Source organism: Ruditapes philippinarum, unplaced genomic scaffold (assembly GCF_026571515.1).
Source record: "Ruditapes philippinarum isolate M1 unplaced genomic scaffold, ASM2657151v2 ctg3132_1_1_1_1, whole genome shotgun sequence".
Taxonomy (NCBI): Eukaryota; Metazoa; Mollusca; class Bivalvia; order Venerida; family Veneridae; genus Ruditapes; species Ruditapes philippinarum.
Genome location: NW_026863573.1, coordinates 280,169 through 301,567, shown reverse-complemented (window position 1 = coordinate 301,567; position 21,399 = coordinate 280,169). Strand labels below are relative to the sequence as shown.

Genomic DNA, 21,399 nt, shown 5'->3' with positions numbered 1-21,399 from the left:
TACAGCATTAAATTTAGAACACTATTAAAATAGGTTGTAATTTCTTTAAAAAAAAAACAACCAACTTTTCTTTGAACAAACATGTCATGAAAAACAAGCTTAAAATCTTTTTATATCCCACTCCAAAGACTCAAATTTTTCAGGATCTTAAAATATCCTTGCTTAATTAGGACAATAAAATTTACCCGAAAAAAATCTAAAATATGCTCAGAAAATATACATCCCCGCCAAAAACCTCGAGTATATCAAGATGTTTGGGAGTAATATGTAGATGAACCTTAAACTTTGATTAAGCAGCAACCTTTACTCTGCTATTTTAGGACATTTCTTGTCACTAATTATGGTTTGAAATGGATATAAAGGAATGACATCCAGGAATTATTTTTTTACAAACATTTTTAAATATGAACATAATTGGCATAAAAACATCCATGTAAAAAAGTAAAATATAATTAATGCATTTTCTAAATAAACAGAGACCACAGTAATAACATCTTTAATAGTACAATAACAAGAAATACAAGTCCATATACATGCTTATCAATCTATTGTTTGGAATAAATTAAAAAAAATTTCCCTTTACTTTCAGCACTTTTTGATATGCAGTGGTCATTTCTTTGGATAGCAAGTGCTCTTAGATGAGCAAACCTATATAAATCTGGAGGCATGCAATTGCTGCTTTACAACTACAAATGACAGGAAAATCAAAAGAAACTTCTCTTGTCATAAGCATGTAACTCTTCAAATAATAACTAAAAGTGTAAATGCCATTTTTAAACATATCTCATACATGTTCATTAATATAGGCAAACAATAACTGCATATTTGTTATGAAAAGTTAACACAGACTTTTGAAGGAAGTCCACTTAAAATCTATTTTTTCACATTATCTATCCTGGCTAGTAAAGCATGATTTTCTTTCTTCAACTTTTCATTTTCTTCCAACAGTTTTAAAAACTCTTTATAGCTTACGTCTCTTTCTATGCTACTTCCTGAAGAGTTAAGGTCAGAACTGGATGCTTCCCTTTTTCTCTTTTCTTCGACTCTTTCCAGTTTCATCTCCATTTCCACATAGTCATGAACCAAGTCTTCTTTGCTCTTATTCAAAAGCTCTTGCATACGAATATCATTGAAAGTGTCCATGAAATTCTTTTCTTGAAAACCATCGTTTTCCTCATCGTCATAAAATTCTGATGAAGAATCTGAATCATTAGACGGATTAGAGTCTTTTGAATTATGTCTATGGAGATCAGGAGATATTGCCTCATTCTTGCAATGATCATCCATGAGGAACTGCGTAGTATTATAAGGTGCTACAGGATGTCCCGATGCAAACGCCTCTTCACGCTTTTGAGTTGCTCGTCTAGTTTCCTTTTCCTCCAGTTCCTGTTTTTCAGTCCAGCTCATTTTATCGTACGGTTTCCATCGCCTATGGTTTTTGCCTCCCTTGTTGCGGCGACGATGCTTCTTTTTCCTTCGGTTATCCGGATTGCTGCCGGAATCACTTGGACTGTCTCCATTTGTGTCCTCAAAATTTTTCCCTGTAAAGAAAGAAGACTCTTCCTTCAAGATCCAAAGAACAATTTATCCACTTTAGTTGATACTCCTTACAACTAATATAGAGTCTATTTATTCTACTCTAGTACAGTATATTTATTTTGATATGAAGAAAAGAAATTGAAAATTAAAGAATAAGTGCATTTGTAACTCCCTGGCCCCAACTGATTTGGACTGAAAACACTTCCCTTCTATTGGGGAACATAATGTCTTTCAAGTTAATTAATAAGAAGATAAATTTCTATTACATGTTTTTTTTTAATGAGCATCACCTTATTTCTAGATCTACATCTTCCAGTCGATTTGATAAAGTTTGTTCAACAAATAATTTAAGGTCTTCATAAAAGATATTGACAAGTGGCAGTGCAAATGCAAATAGTAGAATCATTGCGTCTACTTTACTCCCTTTAGAAACTAGAAAGCGGCCACAAGGGTCAAAGGACACCAGATGCATGCCAGGCGAAGCGTTACGGGCGCTACAATTAACTCAATAATCTGTAATATTTTACATCAAAACGAAACAGTTTACAATCTTTAATTGATTTAGTAAAATATAAAAGTGCTCTGCTGATAAAACAAACATTTTTACAAAGTGACATACCGTAATCTGTGTCCCGTAAGGCTTTTTTGTTGTCATCGTCTTGTTTACATTCTTCCTTCGTCTTGACATTGGACTCTTCCAAGTTAGGGGTGTCCCCTCTATTGTTTTCCTTGTCATTAAATTTCATTTTGTGATCACCCTGTGAATAATCCGCTACCATCATCGCTTCCTCCATGTTTTTCATTAATTTGCGAAACTACTGTCAATTTAAAAATCTTTTGAATAAGGCTTTTTTGCATGATAAATAACGTGGACCCTCTTTGCTGCCGAAATGACAACTAACGCAGGCTCAACGCGACCGCACATATTTATTCAATAATTTGGTGGTTTCATACGAGATAAAAAATAATCCATACTGATCAGATTTCCCTATATCCTGTTCCATTACAACTTTGATCAGATATCAGATTATTGTATCCCCAACAGATGTACAGCTGACCATCATTTGGCAATAAAATGGCATAGAATAACGATGATAAGAGTGAAAATACCATCATTAACGTTAATCTTATCATGCGGATTAATTTCGGATCTGACCGAAAAAATAGAACTCTTTGCAAGGGAAGCAACACTGATAGTTCTTTGAATAATTAATGCATAAGAAGTTACGTCTCTTATTTGAATTTATGTCTTTACAGAGGCGGAAAGGTTCTTGATTTTTAAAGGGGAGTATATCTCATACATGTATAGATAATTTTATGTGAATTACCTAATGATTTAAAAGCTATTGATCCAAATCTGTAGAAGTCTGGTTTAGGATTATATGAATCTAAACTTTGAGACTTTTATTACAGTTTTAGATACAGCTCTGTGTCTAACTTGATTAGCGCTTTGCACAAAACTATTGTCTTCACTAGACCTTTTAGAAATCTTTATTTAATACCCTGGAAATGAGTCATTAAAATGTTTATTTCGGACCAGATTAAATTAAGCTAATATAATTGAAATAGTTCTAAGAACTGGTATACAACCAGAGACATATTATACCATGCTCGTTTCCAGAAACATACGGAATAAGTAATAGCTTAGCCCTATCTGGGACAAAATCATGAATAAATTATATTACGTCCCAGGCCGTATCAACTTCTTAAATGCATGGAGCTAAAGATTGTTTATATATCTGTGTTAAATGTAATTAACATTTTATCACGAATTTTTGAATGTTTTCTTATATGTTACCCGGTCTATATTTTATTTTAACATGCTTCGCAATATCGCCTATCATGAAGATAGGCAGTCAAGTGCATTATTACACGTTCGTGATTTTATTCCAACACGTCTGAACTCGAACCCTGCATTATTCTATGTACAACAATGCACTCAGAATTGATAAACACATTTTGGTTTTAAACATCGAAAAAAATAGTAACTTTCCTTGTTTTGATCAGGGTCTTTCAAATAGAAGATGAAAGACCCTGTTTTGATTTATCATTAAAAATCTGTCAAAATTTAAATATTCGCGAAGAAAATATTCTTTAAAAATTTTAACTGGGCACTTGAAATTTTACATGTTTTTATACACGCTATATCAAATTAATATATGAAATTACACTTCTTAAAACGATATCTTCCATATTCATTAACAAACAAAACCAAAATTCATTGATTTATGTTTATTCAAGATTACATTTGTTTGTGAAAGTCATTAATTAAGTGTCTCTATTTTTTCGAAGAAATAGTTACGTTTATGCTTTCATATTCGGAATTAATCTAAGTATTGCACTAGTAATCTAAGTATTGTACTAGTAATCTAAGTATTGCACTAGTGATCTAAGTATTGCACTAGTAATCTAAGTATTGCACTAGTAATCTAAGTATTGCACTAGTAATCTAAGTATTGCACTAGTAATCTAAGTATTGCACTAGTAATCTAAGGATTGCTGACCACGTAGGTTCAAACCCTGTCAGGGGCAAGCCGTTGTTTCCTTGAGCAAGAAACTTTACATTCATTGCTTAGTACTGTTTGGTTTCAGGAACGGATTCGAGAGTGTTTCAATAAGCTTATAACTTCCAGCACAATTGAACTAAAATAAATTTGTATCAATTAAACAAATCACATTTCAACGTACCGGATGTGAAGCACAGTGGTGAAGGTAGAAGGTTATTTTTTTAGGATCTTTTTTATACGCTCTTTTTGTGGATAAATACTATGCCTCTATATTTGCCATATAGCATTGCCTAGTAGACCTCTATTTATAAGTTTTATGAACCATGCACATAAGGTAAAAAATGCCTTCACATTGGAAGCCATAGATCTAGTATCATAAGGATTATTAAAAGAAATCGTTTTTCAGACACGTTTCTTGTTTGGGTCTCTATCCTAATTGAAAGATTATTTTTGACAACTCAAACAAAATCTTTACATTCAGGCATATATTATGCTGTTTGTGGAGAACAAGTTTGCTCTTCTTCATATGTATAAACTGTTTGGAGAAAACTACCTATCAGTTATAGCAAAGATAAACACTCTAGAACTGTTTGTTTGTTTATCTTAGTATAAATTTTGGCCCTTTACAACATTTTTATATGAAATAAGCATTATCAATATTTATCAAAAGAAACGCTTCCTCATTATATTCGATCTATCTTTATATTATTTGATTTTTACCTAAATAACGCTAGTTTTGCAGCTAAAATATTCGCACATTTGTAAAATGCATTTTCTCCCTAAATCAGCAGCAGTACACTTTCTATAGGCTATGGGTTGGAGGAGTTCAGTGAGTGCATAGCGGTGGTTTGTAAATAATAAAAATGTAAATAAAGACAAAATATTAACCCTTTACCACATATATACGCGAAACAACGCACTTTCGACCCCCCCTTTTTTTTGGGCCTCAAATAGTGAAAAAATGTCCTATTTGGGCCCCAAACATAAGTTTTCGTTTGAGAAATGTTGCTAAAAAAATTGAGCACTTTTTCGGCGCCGCCGCCCATCCAAAAGATACATCAGGGGGTTGCCAGAAGGGGGATGTGCCCCCTTCTGTTAGGGGGGTTTGAAGGGGGGCGGAGTCCCCCTCATCGCCAAGAAAATTTTGGACTTGTGAGAGGCTAAAAATGACCCCAGGTCGATCATAATGTAACGTTTAACCAACGCTGAAAAGCCTTTGACTCTATCTCAATCCCTTGAGAAGTTGCAGCACTTTGAAATAAATTTTGATGGAAAAAATCGAGGCAAAATAGTGATTTTTGGCAATTTTGAGATGTCCCCTCGTTGCCATGGTAACAGGAAATTTAAGACTGAGCATGTCGTTACAAAGGCAATGGTCCAGTCAACATTTGTGCCAAGTTTGATTAGTATTGAAGCATTTTTCATAGTTTCATAGCAGTTTGAACTTGTAACAGGAGGCTTTTCAGTGAAAACGGCCATTTTTCACAATATGCTCATGGGGGAAAGGGTTAACTAAAAAAAATATAAATGTTACAAAACAACAATTTTTCACCAAAATTAGGTGAAAGACCACATGTTAACATGGAAAAACTAGTTTTTAGGTGATTCCAAAGTTTTTCATCATTTTTTGTTAACTAAAAAAATTATAAATGTTACAAAACAACAATTTTTCACCAAAATTAGGTGAAAGACCACATGTTAACATGGAAAAACTAGTTTTTAGGTGATTCCAAAGTTTTTCATCATTTTTTGTTAACCCTTTACCACATATATACGCGAAACAACGCACTTTCGACCCCCCCCCCTTTTTTAGGCCTCAAATAGTGAAAAAATGTCCTATTTGGGCCCCAAACATAAGTTTTCGTTTGAGAAATGTTGCTAAAAAAATTGAGCACTTTTTCGGCGCCGCCCCCCATCCAAAAGATACATCAGGGGGTTGCCAGAAGGGGGATGTGCCCCCTTCTGTTAGGGGGGTTTGAAGGGGGGCGGAGTCCCCCTCATCGCCAAGAAAATTTTGGACTTGTGAGAGGCTAAAAATGACCCCAGGTCGATCATAATGTAACGTTTAACCAACGCTGAAAAGCCTTTGACTCTATCTCAATCCCTTTAGAAGTTGCAGCCCTTTGAAATAAATTTTGATGGTAAAAATCGAGGCAAAATAGTGATTTTTGGCAATTTTGAGATGTCCCCTCGTTGCCATGGTAACAGGAAATTTGAGACTGAGCATGTCGTTACAAAGGCAATGGTCCAGTCAACATTTGTGCCAAGTTTGATTAGTATTGAAGCATTTTTCATAGTTTCATAGCAGTTTGAACTTGTAACAGGAGGCTTTTCAGTGAAAACGGCCATTTTTCACAATATGCTCATGGGGGAAAGGGTTAAAAAAAAACAACATTGAGTTTATTTTGTATTAGGTGTTCAAAAATATGGCACAATTGTGTTGACAAATCAATAGAAATAAATATCTATATATATCAAAAATATATCAAAACATAATAGAACAAAAAACAGAACATTCTTTTATTAAAAACTTATACATAGTATGTTGTCTACAAAATTTAATACTGAATATACAACAGACATACAATATACATGTTAGTGATTACAAACAATACTTGTACATTACTAGCATCTCGATCATTATGTATATGTGGAGAGTGAAATTAAACTTAAAACTTAAACCAATATTAACCGCTCAGTTATACTAATATCACATCGAAGTTTGAGTTTCCTTTAAGAATAATGCAAAACTACATAGATCTTTTTTATTTCTACTGTTTAACAGTTCATAGAATTAAAGACAGTTATTATATGATCTAAATATAGCTGCAATCTCATTGGTCCAAACAGTAGTCAACAGAACTTTTTATAAAATCATATTCACTGGATGTATAGAGGATATTTGTTTGTTTGTGTGTAAGATGAAATTTTATTTCATCGAGTGGGCTTTAAAAACAGTATTCTCACGAGTGGCGAAGCCACGAGTGAGAATACTGTTTTTAAAGTTCACGAGATGAAATAAAATTACATCTTACACAACAAACAGACAAATTTTCTTTTTATTTTATGCTTAAAAACAAGTTAAAACGAAATTTCCATAATTTTAACGTTAATATTAAAACTGTTTCCCCCATTGAGAGCCCCATTTATTCGGAATTTCTCATTAAAAAAAAGAAGTCTTGAGCTGAAAAATAAGTCCGCCAATCAACATTAAATGACGGTGATATTTATTAATTTTATTAAAAAAATATGAATGATCGCTTGTTTTGATAATAAAAACAAACAATTCTTGTAGGAGAAAAAGTCCAACCATCCATCCATATTTCTGTTACTTAGTGCGAATTTATATTAGACCTGGCTTTGTAAATTGTAAGCGGCAGCCATTTTTTAAAGTTGTGTATTTCATGGGAGGAAAATAATTGTGTAAGATTCAGAGGGATATAATTTGGATTTGTTAGTCATACACATTTTTAAAAGAAAGAAAACTTATTTGAGGATTGTAACAGACAAAAAATAAGTGTTGACAGATGTGAAAACATTCAGAAAAGGAGCTAGGAAAATGGAAAACTTGGAAACCTGCTCAAGAACGCTGGGTTGATTTAACTTATTCTTCGAGTTATGGCTGTCAATGCTTTCAATTTTTCATAAATCATACGGCAGTTATTGCTCGTAGGATACTTTAATATGCCCAAATGTCATTAAGAGCAGTTTTGCATGGGGAAGGAATGTATTTTTGAGACTGTCAAAATGAAACAAAAAAACGAAATTTGGTGATTGGAATTTCATGAATTTGAATGAATAGAAGTAAGTTTTCTTCTTTTTATTACTTTTGACATTTAAGTTATTTATCAATTTCAGTTTTGCTTTTTCTTTAAATAGCCTGACATTGTCAGAATTGTCAGCAAAAATAAAATTGAGGTACCACATGGGGAAAATCTTAAAAAAGTAGTTTCGTCATTGAAAAGAGTGAAATTATATTTTGATAATTTTCACTGTGAAATTACCAAATATAATTTTCACGGATAAATCAGTAATCCACTGAAAAGCATAAAATAAAGTATCATATTCACTGGCTGAATTGGATTTTCCCAGTCTAAAAATAGATTGAGACTCATATTCAATGATCATACACCGTAGACTGTTAATTACGCGTGTTGATTAAAAAATAATTGTTGCTTTTTGTTCTTTATGGCATATTTCTCGATTAAAATATCAATACTTTACTATTATACTTAAAGGTAACACCGCAATGATGAGTATAAACTTGAATTATTTTTGTATGCGCAGCGTTCGCGTAGTCGTTGCACGCCTAACACGTGCGTCTTTTTTCCCGCGCTTCAACGAAGCAAAATTTGTACATGTATATAAAATTGTACTTTTGTGATTTTTTTTTATTTCTTAGCCTATTCATATAATAAAACAATTATTGACTAGTGAACCATTGAATATGATGTGATATTCACCGGCAGAAAGTCATATTGACCTCGGCTATCGCCTCGGTCAATATGTCATCTGCCGGTGAATATCACATCATATTCAATGGTTCACTAGTCAATAATTGTTTAATGGTCTAGCATAATAATATTCCTTAATATATTTTACTCTAATACGTCTATAGTAAAGGCAAATACATGTACAAACAATGTGATAAATATCTTCGATATCATTTATTATACAATTATTGACTAGTGAGCCATTGAATATGATGTGATATTCACCGGCAGATGACATATTGACCGAGGCGATAGCCGAGGTCAATATGACTTTCTGCCGGTGAATATCACATCATATTCAATGGCTCACTAGTCAATAATTGTTTTATTATATGAATAGGCTAAGGATTAAAAAAATCACGAAAAAGTACAACCTTATATACATGTACAAATTTTTGCCTCGTTGAAGCGCGGGAAAAAAGACGCACGTGCGAGGCGTGCAACAACTACACGAACGCTGCGCATACAAAAGTAATTCAAGTTTATACTCATCGATGCTGTTTAGGCTTTTAGTATAACAGTAAAGTAATGATATTTCAATTGAGAAATATGCCATAAAGAACAAAACGCAACAATTATTTTTTAATTAACACACGTAATTAACAGTCTACGGTGTATGGTCATTGAATATGAGTCTCAATCTATTTTTAGACTTGGAAAATCCAATTCAGCCAGTGAATATGATACTACACCCAGTGAATATGATTTTATAAAAAGTTCTGTTGACTACAGTTTGGACCAATGAGATTGCAGCTATTTTTAGATCATATAATAAATTACAATACAAATGTAAACAACTTACATTACACAAGTGCGCGTGACGGACTCAAATGTTCTACATAATAATATATGAACACACTAACTCTTAACACCTTATACCCTGCTGAATTTTTGTAATGGATTTGCCCTGCTTTGAAATTGGAACAGTCCATTTGAAGATTAAATTAAGGTATTTTTTCTCAAATGCAAAAGTTTAGACAGCCTGGTTAGGATGTGCATTTATACTGGTGACATAGGCTACGTCAGTCTAGATGCCGGAAAATTAAGGGCTAAACAGAAATATATGATACAATTAATGCTTGAAAATTGAAAAGTAAAATTGCCCGATATTTGCAAGAATATTTTTTTTGTCCATGGATGCAATATTTGGATAATACAAAATGAAATAATCAAAGTCATACAAACACATACAAGGCTTTAATAATTGTAAAACGTAATCATGTAAAGTTTCAAATACTAGGCAGTCACACAGACAGACACATCTAAATTTGGTCATGGTGATGCCAGTATAGCTCCCGTGGCATTGTTCTTGGGGAGGTGGGTCAGGGATGGAGTGGGGGAGAGTACAATAAAACACTTAGAAATGCACGCTTGCATGTAAAACACAGCACACGCTTAAGATGTTTTTTCTTTCCTTGTTTTTAAAGATAGCTATCGCATTTAAAAATACATGTACAGTAATTTAAAAAGAAACAAATCAACGATACAAAATACTATAAAACATGGATTTCATATAAAATAATACTATAATTACGACAGTGATGCGACAACATAATTGACAATATAAGATCTCATATTAAAATACATTATTATTATTATAAAGATCATATGGTGGACCTTCTATTCGGACGATCATGCACTTAGTAGAACCACGTGACCTACTGTAAGCTAGCCGGATAGCCTCATCACACATAGGGATCCAAAATCCACGGCGAGATTCCAACTCATAGTGATGAGGGGCAAATGATTTACAGTCAGTGACTTACACCACACCGTCCAAAGGGACCACACAATATGCAGATATCCGATTAAATTAATTACACGATAGTAGTTCACAAATTGATATCGCTACTTAAAGCAACGCATTTTTATGGTTTTATATCATAAATCTGATGCTCAAATGAACATTTATCAATATTGTAAGTTTCAAAAAGCATTTTTTTCTAAAGATATAACCGAATTTAAAGTGTATAAAGCTATATATCTGATACAAAAATTATTGTTTGGATTTAAAAAAAAGAATACTGCCAAAATGCTTGTATGAAATAAATATGGTAATTAATTGCCTTAAAGTGAGTGGCGCATGCATATAATCATTGCTAAACGGATAAAACCCTACTTAAAATAGCGAAATAATATTTTGTTCTGGAACATTTTATTCTGTTTATGTACATTATTCATGTGTATTAAATAACAAGGACATTCTATGTTACAACTTTTTCGGGAACCAACCCAACCATATAATAATGGAACCAATATAATTTTATTGTTGATAAATTTTATAAAAATATTTCATAAGATATAGATTTATACTCTTTAACATTGCATTTAAATAAAGGGAGGTAATAAGAAATTTATTTTCGATAAAGTCCAAGCCAGTTTTTACAATAAAACTGAATGCATTACCTTTATCGTTTAATTATTTTTATATAAACATTTGTTGTACATATTTAACTCATTCATAGATGTTTGGAAATTGTTTTAGAAGATTGATTATGCACATAAAATATATAAGAAATTTCACTTAAATAAGTGTTACACACTTAATTACAACATACAGGATCTTTGATGACACATGTCACACAAAGAAGATCTTGTGTATTTATCATAAGATGATGATGTCACAAAGCAGGAAAATGTAAATAATACATATGTCATTTGTAAATATGACCCCCATTCCCGGAGGAGGATGATCCATGTTTTTTCTTTCTCGCCCATTAAATGATGCGATAATTGTTTTTGCACAAGAACGTAAAGCGGGATATTTAGCTTAACAAAAGCTTTTAAGGAAGGCTTTTGCCGTGTGATATTGTCTCCGCGTTCCGGTAGGGAATTTGATTTTCCCCAGCGGTGGCGGTAGGTTGAGGGGGACAGGATACAAATGACTAATGCATATACAATTAGAACAAATTACATAATTATAGTTGAGTAAGTCATTGCATCAATGATGTTAAATACATTGAAAGATTTTTTAAACAAAACAAGCCGCAGGTCGGCCATTAATAAAACAGAGACATAGATAACAGAGATAAGCAACTTCCTAGACGGTTAAGATATCACGCGTGTTTGCGTAGCAAGTAAAACTTATTAACCAGATATCAAAATCAGTAAAATAATACAATTTCTGTGATCTACATCTCTGATTAAAACAGAAAAATAGTACATGTATAAAGAATGCCTTGTAAAATACGGAAGAATTTCGTTAACAATACAATTTGAAATGTAAAATGAGCAAACACATTTTTGATTAATACATGAAAAGAAAAAAATAATTGCATTTTCTCTAGTCTGCAGTTTCCATCGAATAAAATTTATATCAAAATTCAAATAAAAATCATAAAGCTTCTGACATCATTAAAAATCCTATACGCGGTTATTTTCGGTCGTCTGAACGCTTCTTAAATAGCCCAGACTTTGGTCACTGTTTTTGCTTGACCGGTCAGTGTGAGATTCCCCACTGGTCTTATCTTCCGAATTTAAGTTAGCTGTGATATAACTTCCGTCTGCTTGATACAAAACTCCTGCACCACGGGCAGGCGGTGCTGGAGCTGGGGCAGGCTTTGTGAATCTATGAGCTACGGGGATAGATTCTGACATGTAGCTATCATTACGTACACCAGACAATCCACCACTACTGCCCGTATGCTGGCTACCAGCCAAACTCGGCTGGCGCCCGGTACCAACACCACTATCGTTTTCAAACGCGACATTTTCTCTTCCGATCGTGACAAAATTCCCGCCACTGTCATGCATTCCCATTCCCCCACTGCTTGCACTAGATGAACCTCCGTCCGAAGTTGGCGGTCTTCTAGAGTAAGACGAAGCCTGCGATCTGTTGTACGAGACTGCGCTAGAATTCGGTATGCTGTCATAATTCTCGTCTAGCTGAGGAGAATCTGTGCCATCAACACCATGCGCGTTTCTTTCATGTGCATACACAGGAGTGAGATATGTGGCAGTAAATTTTGGTCTCCCATTTTCTAAAATAATCGAAAATAAATACCTTCAATTACTCAGCATAATCCAAATCTATGAATTTCAAGATCCTTTGGCATTAGAATATCCATTTGCATTTGATTTGTATTAATATTCGTTATGGAAAATATAATGTTATTATTATTTAACTTTATACCATCAATGTGTTCATTAGTTTGACAGTATTTAACACCAATTCATTTATCTTACAACCAAACAATGCAATATTGGAAAGCCTTTTTATTATTTCCGTGATACAAGTTACAGACGGCGTTGGTCAACGCCATTATTAAAGAATGGAGTTGGAAGTTTGCCATTAATCAGTATAATGTGTCGCTGTGGGATATCATTGCATTGTGCCTTTAGTGGGAAGGCATTACAGAGGTGCACGTGGTACTTTTTAAGTGGAGTCTGATGTACTGTGAAAACAATATCCAAACTGAAGTTTGAATCCTGTTTGATATCATAATGGGGAATACCCCGAAGAAAAGCTAAGGTTGAATGATTGTGAACATCTACATTCATAACATTTTATAATTATTTAAAACCTATTTCTAATGTGTTTGTCCTATAGAAAGTTAAGTTAAGCTAAATTTTTAGATTTTATGCAGCCGCTGAAAGTTATCTATAAACAAATGGAACCTACCTATTCTTAAACAACAAATCTAACTTACCTATTCTTAAGCAACAACCATGTCTGTTACATATGAACAGTAAGATTCCACCCAACACACAAGCTATAATACCCAGTAATACTATGACAATTACAACACCAACTGGTAAATTGGGTTCACCTGGTACTCTAAAATTTACAGAAAAACTACCTTCAGCGATTTCAATGTCAAATAAAGAAAAGGATAAAAACACTATTAAATAACTGAGGAATTTACATGTAGTAAAACAAATGAAAAAGAGAAAAATACGTTGAATGACTGGAATATGTCTAATAAGAAAATCTACTTTAGATAATGGAATCTGTATTGACTTTTAGCCTGCTGGCGGTAACAAATTATACCTATGCGACCAGTGCAGACTAAAATTAGCCAACACATCCATGCAATGAATCAAAACATACACTGAACCATACCCTGGTGGTGTTGCAAAGCAAGTGTTACAAACGTCAATGGTACTAGTGCATGTTGAGTTGACCACAGCACCCCGAACGGTGTTATACAAAGCGGTTTGGAATGTAACAGCCACAGAGTTACTGCCATCAATGCTTAACGTACTGTCACCTATCTGAAAACAGAACAAACAAAATTAGAGCTATCACTAAAGGTGATTCATTACCCTATCATCTAACCTTTTGAAACGTGACCTGAGGCAAAATTTGAACTCGATCTGATATTTATGGTGTTCCATCTGTGAACTAATATTTATTACAATTAATTGTCCTATTAAAGGTGAGTAATCATCTGTTAACCCTAATCTTTGTAAATTTCTTTTAGTAACAGTGACCTTGACCAAGAGGATCCATATAATATACCAACTTTGATTACCATAACTCATTGCTAACTATTGTTATCGCCCAAAGGCCATTTTTCTACTTACAGTAACAGTGACCTTGACCCCAGGGGATCCAACAACAACCCCAACCGGTGTCTTCATATAGACTTGCTATATACCAAGTTCGATTACATTTCCTCATTACACTCAGTTATCAATTGGAAACCAATTTTTTTGTAGTAGTAGTGACCTTGACTCCATGGGGTCCAAAAGCAATCCCAAACAGGGTCTTAATGTAAACTTGCTATATACCAAGTTTTATAAAAAATAACTCAATCTAAACTTTAGTTATTGACCGGAAATCATGAAGTCAATCGACAGACCGACAGACAAGCTGACTTGAACTTTGTTTGTTGGGGTATAAATACTTTCGGCCAATTAATCTAATATCGGTTAACTATTAAATATTTAAGATTCAAAGGTCCAACATGTATTAAACATCAATACAGCTTGATATGAAATTTCTATACATGTTTTTAAATTTCATACTTTGTCATACATTTGTAAATAAATGCAGCACTGTAAAATATCTGGCCACAATCTGCTGAAGTGAAATACAACAAGGTTTACTATCAGAAATACCTTTTTATATTTTGCCTTTCCAGTGATTGAATCAACATCGATGACGTAGATTTGATAACCTGCCGTACCATCAGCATTATCATCAAACACTCTTGACCTGAAACCACTGCTTCCTAAACGTTCATAGTTCTTTATTTGTTCATACACCTACAAAAACAAATCTTGATACAATTGATAAAATGGAAACATACGAAACGCTCAAAACGGCAGAACTGAAAATGTTGTACGGACTTGGTTTGATTGAGACTGTTCATGGACGACTATACCGCCAATGCCCACAACAGCAGCTTACGTAAAATTCTACATGAATTTTAATCAAGAAAATGACGTTTAAGTAAGAATTTTCAAACATCGCCAGATGCGTTGTAGGTGCGCGTTTAAAGACAAAGTCATAAGTACTCGTTTTTCTGAATATTTTCTATTTGATCGATGCGGGAACATTGAAATATGTTCATCAAATCCAATTACATTTAATTTTATTTTCAGAATAATGATATCCGTAAATAACTTAATTGAGGACAAAATATTACAAAAAATAAAACAAGTCTTACATAAGAAGTATTGTTCCTGTACTGGAAACAAATTGCACCGGTGTTACCATTACACTTGTCTCTTAGAGCTTTTTCAGCGCTTTCCAATAGCGCAGTGACAGCCCGTTCAGCAAATGGTGCCCATGCATCTATTCTAAAATCTGTTTTGTAAACATCGAGAGATTCCATTCCGCTGAAAATATTCAACAACATTACACATAAAAAGATAAACGCAACATTCCTAATGAAAACAAACTGTTTTCAAAAACATATCTACATAATCGTTTTATACAATAAAAACCCTAATCATTCAAACTGTTGTGAATTTTTATGTCAAATCTGTTCAAACATATTTAATCAACTGGTCAAAAATCAGAACTGTTCACCTCATCTGAATAATTTGTCTTCACGAATGATGTAGGGTTTTCTCTATAATGTTCTTTTATGTCAACAAAGAAAACCTTCTATGAAATACTTTATGATGTCAAATTCATATCTTATATGCATGTTCCTTTAAATATATTGACTCTTTTTAATATAGTCTATAAATCATTTGAGTGCTTATATTAATAAAATTTCACTGCATGTCGCACAATACGCATTTTACTGAAACCAGTGAAACTAACAATCCCAATCTAAAGCAGGATAAAATTCGAGATAAAAATGCAACAAAACTGAGAAACGTTCACGAAACTTGCTCAATATGATAAAAGTAATCAATGTTATTATCTCAAAGCAGTCAAACGCGCTCGAAACTGGACCTCAAAATTACCGTTATTGATACTGTACTACAGAGAAACGATAAGGCTGCAAATACTCATTCTGCATAACTGCATATTGTTAAATACAAAATATGTTGTGTGTTTTTTTTAAATAAATGAACGCAATTATTGCTTTTCTAAGTATCAGTAAATGATAAACTTTAAAAAATGGATGATTTTTTAAAAACATGAATCGTTAATTAGTTATACATTAATCTTTATACTTACGAACACAGTTTGTTTGAAGTTTTATTGAAACTCCACTGAAAGTAACAGTCGAACACCATTTCCATGTATGGCCGGATCCAAGCATCAATATTTGAACCATCAGGCTGTAGATGTTTCAAATGGTCCGTGAGTTTTTCGTTTATTGTCAGTTGAGACGTTATTGTTAAAGTGCCAATCAAATTTCTGTAGTTACTTATATCAATTCTTGTACCCATACCTTCCGAACTTATGAATACAAACTCGTTCTTGGAGATTGTATTGAAAGTCTGGATCATGTATTCGATTTCAAAAGAACCAAGAAATAAAACCACAATTTTAGCTTGAGGATACATTCTCATTTTAGAAAGAATAGTAGCTTTGTCACTGTTTCTTGAAATTGGAAGTGTTTGTGCAACACATAGGTCAAAAGTTGATGTTCTGATTAGGTCTAGCAAAAGATTTCTTCCACCTTCTCCGTATTCCGACTCGCTGTAAAGAATCTGGATGAAGTTCCCTGCAAGCGTTTGAACAAGTCGGAGAATAGTTTCAGCTTGTCTTGAGTCTGCACTTGGCACACGTAAGAAGTATGGGTACGTTGATCGTCTGCTTAAGGATTGTGCTGTTGATGCATAACTTATCTGCGGATAACCTAAACGTGATGTTATCTCTGCAACAGCTTTGCTGACATCACTGGACCATCCTCCAATATAGCCAAGGACTTTATCACCAACATATATATACTTACCGTCTTTATACACACCAAGTCTGTGTAATGTTAATATTTTCTCCTGGATAATCTGAGGATCATTACAACTATCAACTATTATAATTCCAATATCAGCTGCCGGTTTTGTTTTTGCCTCTGTCACAGCAAATCGAATGGTCTCAACAACATCTAGCCCACCGTGTTTGATATCTCCGCATTGTAATGGCGTTGAACCTTTATTATGAACTGGGACAATACCAACTATATACATGTCACCAGGAATAAACAACAGGTAATCATCAAGTTTTTCCTCGGCGCAACGTTGACATAGTGAGCCGTCAGGACATTGTGCTTTTCGAATATTTGGCCACAGTTTCTCCTGCCCATCCTCGTCATAATCTTTAATGTCAGATGTCGCTGCTTCCAAATCCGACGATATGTACTGGGCAACCTGAAAAGAGAACCCCTTTTTGTAAGATCTGTACAATTACTCAGATAAATACATTCACGAATATATTCTACGATATACAGAAATTATTTATTTCTCTGTAGATCTCTTTTGATTTAGATAATAAGTTGATGTAAAGGAAATCAAAAGTAGTTTTAGTTTTTTACTAAACGGTTGAAAGTAATTGGAAATGAAAAGTCTGCTTATCACACTTTTAAGGCTCGAAATTTATATTTAAAAAATACATTACTTAAGTCTGTAAACTTCCTTAATGATTTGACAAAACACATAACAAGTATGTTATTAATTTCACAATAAGAAAGGTATTCGTGAGGAAGTACTATCTGCTAAGTAAGTCTATGTACACATCTGAACAACATTTAAACTCATGTTTACGTTTTGTCGCTGTAACAACACAAAAACCAAGGAGTGGACTTTGTATTTTAATCTGTATTTTAATGCTTGTACTACTGCACTGACAATGCCTCATTATTTTTTGCAACTACATGTATTTAGATAAATTTCAGAAAATGATACTGAACACACGCTGTTTTATTTATCGAAATGTAGTAAATTTAGAATGATTTTCTTTTCAAAATCCGTTTGTCATATATTTCTTCCATTTAGTAGGTTAAAGGTTTTAACAGTTGTGACCTTTTGTATTGGTTTTATTTACATCTATGTGCATATTAACATTTTACAACACTGAACGGGGACATTTGCAGTTGCAAATTCATCACTTTAAACACTTACGTTTTTAAGACAAAATGGAAGAGCATCACATCTCTGATGGTTGTAAACTTCGTAAATTGGAAATCCATCATCAATATTGACCTCGCAAGTAGCACCAAAACTTACGATTATGTCTGGATTCTGAAACTCCTTCACTCTGAAATTTTCAAAACTGTCAAAATTTATCCGCGGTATTTGTGTTAAACTCGTTATAAACTCCTGCCTTGGTGTCTTGACACTATCAAGGAAAGCATCACATACACTGACTTGACCAGAACATTTGTTTTCGTAAACTGTTTTTACAACTTTAGCGATGACCATTGCTGTCTGTATCGCATATTGGTTGTACACTGAATCAGGCGTAACGCTGTTTATTTCTGACGCAGATAGTTGAGGACAATTATGGTTTTGTTCAATGTCAGCTAATTCACAGTCGAATTTAGATCTAAATACATCTCTTATCCAAGTATTTGATTTAATTTCCTGATACAGTCGTGTTGTATCTGTCAGAATGTTGACCCATTCAGTCCTAAAGTCTTCAATGCTTCTTCTAGGAGGACTAAGCACAAACGCCCCTCTTGAAATATTTGTATGATGTCCTTGTATATAACCTCCGGCTTCGGAAAATAGAAATACAGGACGTGTCGCATTCGGTAAAGATGCAATAACATTTTCGGTTGCAACTAGAACCTGATCCGCTAAAACGGAATTTCCAAAAACAAGAATACCATTTACAGGTATATCTGCATCAATTATCTTTTGCTTAATATCAGATTCAAGTTTAACTGTGTCAATATTCAGCTCATCTACTGCAATTTGAATAGGAAAACAAACGTCAAGTCCCCGACTTCTTTCCATAAGTGCATCCCTTCCACCACGTCCGTATGTCTCATTATCATGTATAATAGCCATGTACGTCCAATCAAGAATTTCGAGATATTTCAACATGACCTGGAACGAATAAATCTTAAATTTAGTTTAATAGGCAGCTCAAATAAAATGATGGGAAAAACATGTTAGCCAAATAATATAGACTAGAAATATTTTGTCTATATTTTCCTATTTGTAATTGTATATAAGATGTTTGCAGAGGGCATACTACGTATAATATCTCAAATGTTTGATCATTAATAAGCTATGAAGCGATATTTTTTACGCCGTGTTTATCACATTTGTGGTCATATCCAGGCAATCGGTCCTTCTAACCGGCTTTATTGAAAAATGTACTAGTGATTACCAATTTCTCCGCACATGACCCACTACTAGTCCCTCATGATTTCTTTATCAGTGGTAACAAACAAAGGACCATTAAACATAATGTTAAAGATCAGTTACATGTATTATGGAGAAATTTTGCTTAAACCAAGGATCGAACCAGCGACGCATGGAATACAAATCAAATGTTCTCCTAATTGATATATTTGGGCGGCGAACCTAAAGCTATATACAAAGACAATTCAACCAGCTATAAAAAAATTTGACTAAGAAATATTCATTAAATTACATACAGTTCTCTCGATATCTCGGCAATTATATTGGAACATAGTTTTTTATTTACCTCAACCTGTATATCATCGGGTGGGATAGTTCTAAAGAAATTTTTGTAGATGTTTCGGTCCCGAAGAGACGCTGAGGTTGCAGAGTAACTCATTTGTAGCAGACGATCTCGCTCCGGCAAGGAACTGAGCAGACGAGAGATCGCATCGGTCTCGAAACTGTAGTCAGACCCAATAACCCCTGAAATGAGATCAAAACGGGTATACATATGAAAATTGCCATCAGGTGTAGGCGACCAAATGTGTTTGTAATCATTTGGGAAATTCTGATAAGTTTTGCAATAAACTTTAGAAACTTTTCACTAAAAAAAGCAATAACTAGAAGATACTGCATTACAAACAAAAAGGCAGAAACAGAAGCATTTACAACAACAATAACAAGGAAAACAAGGCAAAGACAATATTTACCGACAATTCTAGCTTCTGTTGCTTCATACAATTCTGTTGCAAGCTGGTGAGCCAACCTTTCAGCTTCACCCTCCTTTTTACACGTTGGACTGACACGTAAACCTGAAATTGTTTACTTATGTTACTCTCTAGTTATTTGTTATATTGTCTATATTGTACATCGTTCAACATCATTTTTTTTTAGTTTGTTTGTTTTTTGGGTTTTACGTCACATCGACACAGTATAGGTCATATCGCGACGTTCCAGCTTTACTGGTGGAGGAAGACCTCAGGTGCCTTTCCGTGCATTATTTCAGGCACGAACGGGCACCTGAGTAGAACCACCGACGTTCCGTAAGCTAGCTGGATAGCTTCCTCACATGATTATTTTTTTTTAACTTCATTTGTTGGGTGTTTAACGTTATGAATATAGACAGGGTAAAATATAAGGATATTAATGTATTTTTTGGTTCATTTGACAGCAAAAGCTGTAGCTATGCTGTAAATATAATTTTTAACAATGCACGAAGAGTTAAAAGCATTTTTCCTTGTCGACTTTGCTGATAGCTTTGTTCAAACGTCTATCTCTCAACCCCACAGATGATCGGTTATTATTATCTGCTTGTGTAAGATGAAAATGCCTGGGCCTACTTGGCAACTTGCCTTTCAGATAACCGAAAATCAATTTTTTTAGTTCTATGTTCTGTTATGAATTGCTTTTCTTTTGCATATGCCTCTTTCCCCAAAGATAGGGATGGGCCGATTCTCTTAAACAAGAAACACGTGTTGTGTAAAACGAACAATGCACTTACCAATTTTCAAATTATTGATGTAGTTCAGATCATTAAGTCTTGACAAAGTCCATTTAATTGCTTGGATATTTTGGACGGTCTCTGCCTCAATATTTCTACAAGTTGAATTTATTTCGTTTCCCGGTTCAACATAGATAGCTCCGATTAATTCAATGAACACATCTCCTTCAAGTATTGTCTTCCCTAATCCTTGCACATATCCAATGACAAATAATAATAGACAGCTGACACTCGGCTTCATATTTGACTATCTGAAAACAAAGATTTTATGATCTCTGTGCCTTATATACAATTTGTGAAAATAAAATCTTTCACCTGTATCTTTTTGAAATTGGATACAACACTATTAAATTGTGTAAAAACTGTTTATGTTGAAGACTGACTTTACAACATATGATTCAATAATGATTGTCCTATTTACATTCTGGTCTTATAAATAGCCTTTAATTTTATGTATAACCTCACCTTTGTTATACTTTTAATAAATGTTTGGATATAGAAGTATATGTGTTTACAAAATGCATAATCAAATACGGAAGTTAATTCATAATTTTGGGATGTTGTCCTTTTTTATACAAAATATTAAAAGTTAACTCATTGTGACCAATTTACTTGAAACGGGAAATCTTTTTCATCTTAAGTGTATGGGAACAAAACG

General features: G+C 33.7%; 2 protein-coding genes and 1 long non-coding RNA gene across 3 annotated transcripts; 1 reads left to right on the top strand and 2 right to left on the bottom strand.

The window, feature by feature from the left end:
- Window positions 1-580: 580 nt before the first annotated feature.
- LOC132722546 (protein HEXIM1-like) lies at window positions 581-2,476 on the bottom strand. Its single transcript, XM_060707056.1, has 2 exons — window positions 2,159-2,476; window positions 581-1,541 (listed from the first exon to the last, which is right to left on the bottom strand). Exons 1-2 carry the CDS (start codon window positions 2,340-2,342, stop codon window positions 874-876), a joined length of 852 nt encoding a protein of 283 aa, XP_060563039.1. The 5' UTR covers window positions 2,343-2,476; the 3' UTR covers window positions 581-873.
- Window positions 2,477-4,933: 2,457 nt separating this feature from the next.
- On the top strand, window positions 4,934-5,856 carry LOC132722545 (uncharacterized). Its single transcript, XR_009624623.1, has 2 exons — window positions 4,934-5,647; window positions 5,770-5,856. It is a non-coding gene; the product is annotated as an uncharacterized LOC132722545 (long non-coding RNA).
- Window positions 5,857-13,486: 7,630 nt separating this feature from the next.
- LOC132722544 (uncharacterized) lies at window positions 13,487-21,026 on the bottom strand. Its single transcript, XM_060707054.1, has 8 exons — window positions 20,742-21,026; window positions 19,951-20,052; window positions 19,545-19,723; window positions 18,008-18,937; window positions 16,122-17,257; window positions 15,154-15,325; window positions 14,603-14,749; window positions 13,487-13,753 (listed from the first exon to the last, which is right to left on the bottom strand). Exons 1-8 carry the CDS (start codon window positions 20,980-20,982, stop codon window positions 13,502-13,504), a joined length of 3,159 nt encoding a protein of 1,052 aa, XP_060563037.1. The 5' UTR covers window positions 20,983-21,026; the 3' UTR covers window positions 13,487-13,501.
- Between the last annotated feature and the right edge of the window lie 373 nt (window positions 21,027-21,399).

Bases quoted from the DNA above. Each gene is read 5' to 3' on its own strand.
- LOC132722546 (XM_060707056.1), bottom strand. From the start codon at position 2,342: ATGAAAAACATGGAGGAAGCGATGATGGTAGCGGATTATTCACAGGGT. The intron at 1,542-2,158 runs GTATGTCACTTT...CTTTCTTTACAG, and splicing joins CTTACGGGACACAGATTACG to GGAAAAATTTTGAGGACACA.
- LOC132722544 (XM_060707054.1), bottom strand. From the start codon at position 20,982: ATGAAGCCGAGTGTCAGCTGTCTATTATTATTTGTCATTGGATATGTG. The intron at 20,053-20,741 runs GTAAGTGCATTG...AAACAATTTCAG, and splicing joins CATCAATAATTTGAAAATTG to GTTTACGTGTCAGTCCAACG. The intron at 18,938-19,544 runs GTAAATAAAAAA...TATTCGTTCCAG, and splicing joins CCGATGATATACAGGTTGAG to GTCATGTTGAAATATCTCGA.